At 45.1% G+C, this 7500-nt stretch overlaps 1 protein-coding gene across 12 annotated transcripts in view; it reads left to right on the forward strand.

Annotated features, from left to right (window-relative positions):
- Positions 1 to 7500, forward strand: part of LOC135101587 (tyrosine-protein phosphatase non-receptor type 9-like) — a 251169-nt gene that overhangs the window by 80173 nt on the left and 163496 nt on the right. Inside the window, exon 1 of one of the 12 annotated variants that reach the window (XM_064005786.1) lies at positions 3152 to 3220. The exons of the other annotated variants lie outside the window; for them this stretch is intronic. Within the exon in view, the coding sequence (XP_063861856.1) occupies positions 3167 to 3220 (54 nt within the window). The 5' untranslated portion in view covers positions 3152 to 3166. Of the gene's footprint in view, positions 1 to 3151; positions 3221 to 7500 lie in introns of those variants that run through there. 12 annotated transcript variants of the gene reach the window in all.

Genomic DNA, 7500 nt, shown 5'->3' on the forward strand with positions numbered 1-7500 from the left:
CCTCAAGGCGGGCAGGCGGGGCTGGACGTGCTGACTAGTGGCTGCATCCGCAGGTGTCCAAGGAGAAGGCTCGTCGCTGCCTCACCCTTATTTCTGGCCGCTACGACCAGCGCACCCCGCTTTCTGGAGCCTAGGTAACCCACGCCCTCCCTCCTCTCCTCCCTCTTGAATATTGCAGCGAGGGCGGGGAGTTCGCCAGCTGCCAGCGGTAAACACTCCGCCTAACAAAACCAAACAGAGCACCTGTTTTAGCGCTGTGATGATTGGCCTGGAGGTTCCACTTGCCTCAGGATGTAACCCACACACCAGGCCATATGCCCACGCTGTGCTCCATGCCCATGCAGCGTTCCTCACCTCCCAGTTAAGTCCTCGCCATTTGAGACAAGGAAACTGGCTTAATTTTTTCCCCACGTGGCCTACTGTATCGCCTGTTTGTTTAGTTTTTGTTCTAGAAATACCCTGTTGTTAAAATGACGATCTGGAACATCATGACCCAGGCACAGGGACCCTCACCAGGCTGCTCTCCCTCGGTGTGCGGAAAACATCCTTGCAAGACGCAGCGCAGCTTGCCGCGGAGGTTCATGATCAACCCACGCGACCGATACGAGTGACTTCCCAATTTCTCTCTCTCTCTCTCTCTCTCTCTCTCTCTCTCTCTCTCTCTCTCTCTCTCTCTCTCTCTCTCTCTCTCTCTCTCTCCCCCTCTCTCTCTCTCCGACTCCTGTTCTTCCTCCTTCACTTCATTCTGAAAGAAAGAGAAACGGAATGGAGGGCCGATAATTTACGAGTAAATGTTATATTATTAAATTGGTGATGAAAGTCCTCCTGGAATACTTCGCAGAGATCAGACTACCAAACCACAAGAAGGATCTCACAGTGCGTGCCAGAGAACACCTCCGGTCCACTCAACTATGTCCAACATTACACCTAAACTCTTTAGCACATCGTGCCCCTCTCGTAGTGAATGAATATCTGTAGATAGTCGATTTCCTCCTTATTCCCATGTTTGCGTGTTTCTCCTTCTTCCCCAGCATGTTGGAATAGACTCACTTGCCAGGAAGTTACGGAGCATAAAACTACCTTCATTCTTATTCCAGTCAGTGCTGTAGATGCTGATGCAAATACTGTTGTTGTTGTTGTTGTTGTTGTTTTTATTAATGTGTTTTCGTTCTTTCGTTTTATATACTGTCGATGTTACTGTAAAACGTTATTGTTGTCATGTTCTGCAGAAATGATAAGGAATAGGGAAGGGATCAGGCCCTGTGGCCTCTAAAAGAGGGACATGGGAGGGGAGGGAATAACTACACTGTAATAGCTTCCGCATCTGCACAACCCACGTGGTTCTGTAGCCAGGTGTCTCGGGGCAGAAGGTCCTTTACTTAGTGACGGCAAGGCAAGTTTATCAACAGAGTGAGGGGTCAGGGGATGGTCGCGGAGTGCGGAGGATGTGTGAACCCGGCGCGATAGCTGGTCTGCGTCACCTAGGAAAAGCCGCCTCCGTAAATTGTTTAGAGGAGGTGAGTAATGAGATCTTTACTCAAAGGTCCACATACAGGGGCGCTGGGCACCCGGCTGGCGGCTGTTCCTGAGCCAGGCTTACTAGAGAGAGAGAGAGAGAGAGAGAGAGAGAGAGAGAGAGAGAGAGAGAGAGAGAGAGAGAAATGTTGCAATTTATTACAGGGTAATAGGTAGTGGACGTGTTGTGCACAAGACTTTCGAGTGGAGTGGAGTGATAGGTGACATGTAAAGAGTGTGGAACACCCTCCCCCACGCAGGTGCGTGGTCAGCATCTGCTCAGCGGCGTCTGAGGGGATGTACAATAGTTGCAGTAGGTTGCATTTATAGGCTGTTGGTCACGTAAACCAGAATCCCGTTAATTGAGTCGATGTTGGTTCTTCTGCGACTACCTCGTCTGTCCAGGAAAGTTTAGAAATAAAATTCACTCTGTATTTTTATAATTTAAACCAAGTGATTATTGAAAATTATTTGTATAACGTTCAAAGTGTGCAGAACTATTTTTCATTATTTAAATATGAATTTAAGTAGTAAAATTATTTAACACGTATTTTTTTCTTGATTAATATGATGGCATTACACATATAGTACGTACCATATTAATCACTCATGATGAAATAATTATCATGATACAAGTAACCCAACCCTGGTGTGTGTTGGCTTCAACCGCGCGGCCCATAATGGGGCATCAAAAAGCCTTTCACAGTGTCATGTTTAAAGGTATATGTTGAGGTTAGTCACGTATTTGACTGTCTACAAACTTGTATTGTGGTCCTGCTTGCCGATTACATGTGTCGCAGAGGAAGACCCAACAGCAGCATACTTGGTGATCCCTTAGAAGAATATGAACGAAATAACCTTAATACACACCCACCCACACAGGCACCTTACTGGCAGCCCGCCTCTTGCTCAGAATGATGCGGCTCGAGAACAACACTTGGCAATCAGCGGTTGCCGTGGCAGCCTGAGAATCGCAGTCCTGACATACACAGCGAGGACGTGAAGGGCAATACGAGGAAGTGGGAACTGGGTCTCCTGTCAGCAGTCAGAGCGTTGCATAATACTTAAAGCTGACAAGCCCGGTCTTTCAACATGATCAAATCTAGCGGGATGAAATGAGGTGTCTGTTAGTAACAACAGAGTGGCGTCACTCGCTCAGCCAAGGTCACCTGTGGGGGGCCACAGAGCCATCCATCCGTTTCTCATGGCAGTGTGTGTGTGTGTGTGTGTGTGTGTGTGTGTGTGTGTGTGTGTGTGTGTGTGTGTGTGTGTGTGTGTGTGTGTGTGTGTGTTGCTCAAGGCGCGCACTGCATGGGTGTCACGAGGAGCAGAGAGAGAGAGAGAGAGAGAGAGAGAGAGAGAGAGAGAGAGAGTGTGATGATTGTCGGTTGCTGAGTTACCATCATCTGTCTGCATTGCTCAGTCGTGAAACAGTTTACCGCTTGTTGTTGTTGTTAATGTTGTTGTTTTTCATTGTCGTTATCGTTATTGCTGTTGTTGTTGTTGTTGTTGTTGTTGTTGCTTGTTTTCATTGTTGTTATCATTGTTACTGTGGCTGTTTTTGCTGCTGGTGTTAGTGTTGCTAGCATTAATGTTGTGGCTGTAGTTCTTGGCATACTGAACTGTTTCAGATAAAAAAGAAAAAAAACTTATGAACCGAACAGTCGGTAGGACACCGCATTGCAATAGAGGAGTGGAAGGAAAGGTGAGCACAGGTGTCAGGTATTTCACTTAATTGCTATTTCATTGTGCGCTTATATGTAGTGTGACTTTTTCTCCCTTTTAATTGGTCGCCTTTGTTCTGATTCTCTCCCGCACGCCATCCTGTTGCTGCCGGAAACTACGGAACCGCTAATGAAATACGTTTTATATATATATATATATATATATATATATATATATATATATATATATATATATATATATATATATATATATATATATATATATATATATATATATATATATATATATATATATATATATATGAGGAGGAGGAAAGCTAGTGTTGCAAATATTCATGTAATTACTTGTAACTAAGCCTTTTTTCTTCTGGTCACATCCTGCACGAAGCGATGATCCCCAAGAGCTGCATCCCACACGAGGCACTTCAGAGTAATGGTAAGGGAATAAGACTTGTTACTAAGGCAGGACAGCGAGTGAAGAGCCGTCACTAAAAACCTGCCCTTGCAATCCGCCCTTGGCCTTGTTTAAACAGTCAGTGCACCGCACCGCCTCCTCGCCAATCATTTCCTGTCTTGGAAGTACATCCCCCCAACCATTTTCTGTCTGTGACGGTTGATAAGATTTTCAAAGGTAATATATATATATATATATATATATATATATATATATATATATATATATATATATATATATATATATATATATATATATATATATATGGGTGGGGATGTACTTCCAAGACCGGAAATGATTGGCGAGGAGGCGGTGCGGTGCACTGACTGTTTAAACAAGGCCAAGGGCGGATTGCAAGGGTAGGTTTTTAGTGACGGCTCTTCACTCGCTGTCCTGCCTTAGTAACAAGTCTTATTCCCTTACCATTACTCTGAAGTGCCTCGTGTGGGATGCAGCTCTTGGGGATCATCGCTTCGTGCAGGATGTGACCAGAAGTAAAAAAGGTTTAGTTACGAGTAATTACATGAATATTTGCAACACAAGCTTTTCTCCTCCCCCCTCCTCCTCCTCCTCCTCCTCCTCCTCCTCCTCCTCCTCCTCCTCCTCCTCCTCCTCCTCCTCCTCCTAACCTAACTTAACCTAAGCTATTTTGTGTTTATAGGATCCCGATTTACTTAGTAGTTTGATCCAGAAGGTCCGTCCACGTCACTTCAAAACATCCACTCATTCTCTCACTCCCTTGCAATGAAAGATAAATTTGACGTGCTTTGTGATTAATTTCTCTATTCATTCATAAGATTTTCTTGTGCTGAATCTTTTATTTGAATGCTTTATTACAGGTGATGGCGATTGGGATTTTTCTTTTTGCTTGGTGGTAGAGAGAGAGAGAGAGAGAGAGAGAGAGAGAGAGAGAGAGAGAGAGAGAGAGAGAGAGAGAGAGAGAGAGAGAGAGAGAGAGAATGTGTGTGTGTGTGTGTGTGTGTACGAGTATTTGCTTGCGTGCGTGCGTGTCGTTTCGCCTGAACAGTGAATCAGATTGAATGAATGAAGAAAGGAAGGAAGGAGGTGGATGCCAACACACTCTCTCTCTCTCTCTCTCTCTCTCTCTCTCTCTCTCTCTCTCTCTCTCTCTCTCTCTCTCTCTCTCTCTCTCTTTCCCTTTCCTTTTCCCTTTCTCTTTCTCTTTCTCTCCGCCATAAAATCACACCCCGTTGTCCCCCTATACACACACTGGGCTCCCGTCATACACTGCATAGATCACCCATCCCATCCCCGCGTGCCCCTTCACCTTCATGTAGAAACAAACATACCAAGAATCCTCCATTGACACCTCTTCCCCCACCGCCACCTAGCGAGACCTGTTTGTGTGGCGAGGGAAACCAAAAAGGATAGAGGGACCGGAAGAGGTGCTGGTGGTGATAGGGTTTTCGGAGGAGGGTTTGGTGCGGCTTATTTGGGTATAGGGTTTACTAGGAACAGGTTGGGGGGCATGGATTCCTGAAGCCTGGGATAGATGAGAGAGAGAGGGAGAGAGAGAGAGAGAGAGAGAGAGAGAGAGAGAGAGAGAGAGAGAGAGAGAGAGAGAGAGAGAGAGATTAATAGATGAAATGAGGAACAGCGGAGGAAGGAAGAAATAGAGATGGGTACATTAATGAGTGAAGGAAGTGAGAATGAAAGGAACGGAGATAGAGGAAAGGATGATTGCGTGTGAGAGGAAGTGGGGAGAGGGAGGGGAAGGAAGGAAGGATGGTGGTGTCAGGATATGTGCGAAACAGGAAGACGCAACGGAAAGGAATGAGGAGCGAGGAACGAGGAGAGGGAAGGTAGAGTGGGTGTCGAGAGAACCGTGTCGTTTTCAGTATCTCATTCCGGCAGTAAAGGAGAATGACTGCAAGAGAAGAAAGGAAATTACATCTTTATATTACCATCCGTACTGCATTACAAGGAGTCTGTACCGTCCCCGCCACCCGCTCCCACACACACGCACACACATCTTTCACCAGTCAAGCCTGTATCACCCCTTCCGTGTCCCGCCAAAAGCACCGGCACTAATTTACTTAGTTTCTGTAAATATTTGTGAGAGCGTTGGCTTCACGTATCATTCTCTTCGCCGATAATGCTCGGGATATTACAGTGAGTGTATGTAATTATCGGTGTGTGGATAATGCCAACTTTCTTGCGTTAGAGAAAATATGTATCTTGCAGAGAGAGAGAGAGAGAGAGAGAGAGAGAGAGAAAGAGAGAGTCACAAGCAAAGAAAAACGATTTATTTCAACGTCAGTCCTTAAAGAGGCTCAAAGTAACGCGTTATCTGTTAGGAAATATTTCATTGCATTAATGTAGCTAGCATTCATCCCTTTCTCTGGTAAACTCTGGAACTCCCTGCCTGCTTCTGTATTTCCACCTTCCTATGACTTGAATTCCTTTAAGAGGGAGGTTTCAAGACACTTATCCTTCAATTTTTGACTACCGCTTTGGACCCTTTTATGGGACTGGCATTTCAGTGGGCATTTTTTCTTTTATTGGATTTTTGTTGCCCTTGGCCAGTGTCCCTCCTACATAAAAAAAATTTCAGTTTTATTCTCAGTGAGTGCACCAAACATCAACTTCTAATTCACTCTGAAGGCGGATTTACACGGGGCTGTTTTTCCACCCGGATGCTTGCAGCCACCCGTGGCAGCCGGCAGGTTTCACCCAAAAGCATTCACACGGTCGAGAGCAGCCGCTGGCTCGCTAGTTGCTGCATCAAAACATAAACAATCAAGATGGAGTCCTCCGACAAGCTGGTTGCTATTGTTGCGATTTTGCTGTGTTTGAAGGAAAAGTTAAAGAAGAAATGATTGTGAACTCGTTCCTGGTCTGTATAATATAGCCTTGCAGTCTGTGGTGCTCATGATGCATTCCGGTACACACATGGTGGGCCGCTGGCTTTCTCAATGATGATGTAAACGAAGCAATTCCGCATCTATTTTCCAAATTTTTTTATAAATTTAGATATTTTATTTATTTATTGCATATGCTGGTACAGTCAATGGTTATTACTAAAACACTTTCCAACAATATTACTCTTATTTCCAATTTTATATTGATAGTTCTCATTTGACCCTGGCAAAATGCCGGAAAAACAGCGGATTAGACCGACAGACCGGTTTGCTGGCTGCTCCAGTAATTCAGCAAATCCCGGCTACACAATCCCGGCTGCAAGCAGTCGCGAATTACCCCGTGTAAACCCCACCTTAATGTTCGCACCTTCACCACGTAGCGGGCGAGAACGAACCGGAAGATTTTCAAGCCGCTGTGGATCCTTCTTTGACAACCAGCAATAAAGATTAACACAGTTGTTTTAACAAAGGTCGTTTAATAAGAGAGCTTGGGCCTTAATCAGTTACCTTACGCCCAGTTAGTCTAATTCGTCACACATTACCGATGGTGTGCTGAAAGAAGGAACGGGAAGGAGAAAACAAAGACAACATTGACAAATAAATAAGAAAAATCAGATGATACTAGCAGTAAAAGATGCAAAAAAAAAAGAAAAAAAATAAGGAACACTGCATTAAGACAAGTTCGGGACTGAATGTTTTATCCATGATGAGGAGATTTTTTGAGCAGGTAGCCATTAACGCCGCGGCTGATGCTCACCAAGTGGAAAGTACAAGCAAACACAGGTGTAGCAGAGTGTGTCCGTCACGCGGTCCGGGTGTAACCACCCACCCTGCTGGACGCCAGGCGCCGCTTCTTCCTCACAAGTTCCGTGTTGATGCCTCAACGGTGTGTGCACGACCTCACCATAGCTTACTTCTGTAACATTATAATGTACGGAACTTAAATCCGGCACCATCATTGCTA

This window comes from Scylla paramamosain, chromosome 1, assembly GCF_035594125.1.
Source record: "Scylla paramamosain isolate STU-SP2022 chromosome 1, ASM3559412v1, whole genome shotgun sequence".
In the NCBI taxonomy this organism is placed as follows: domain Eukaryota; kingdom Metazoa; phylum Arthropoda; class Malacostraca; order Decapoda; family Portunidae; genus Scylla; species Scylla paramamosain.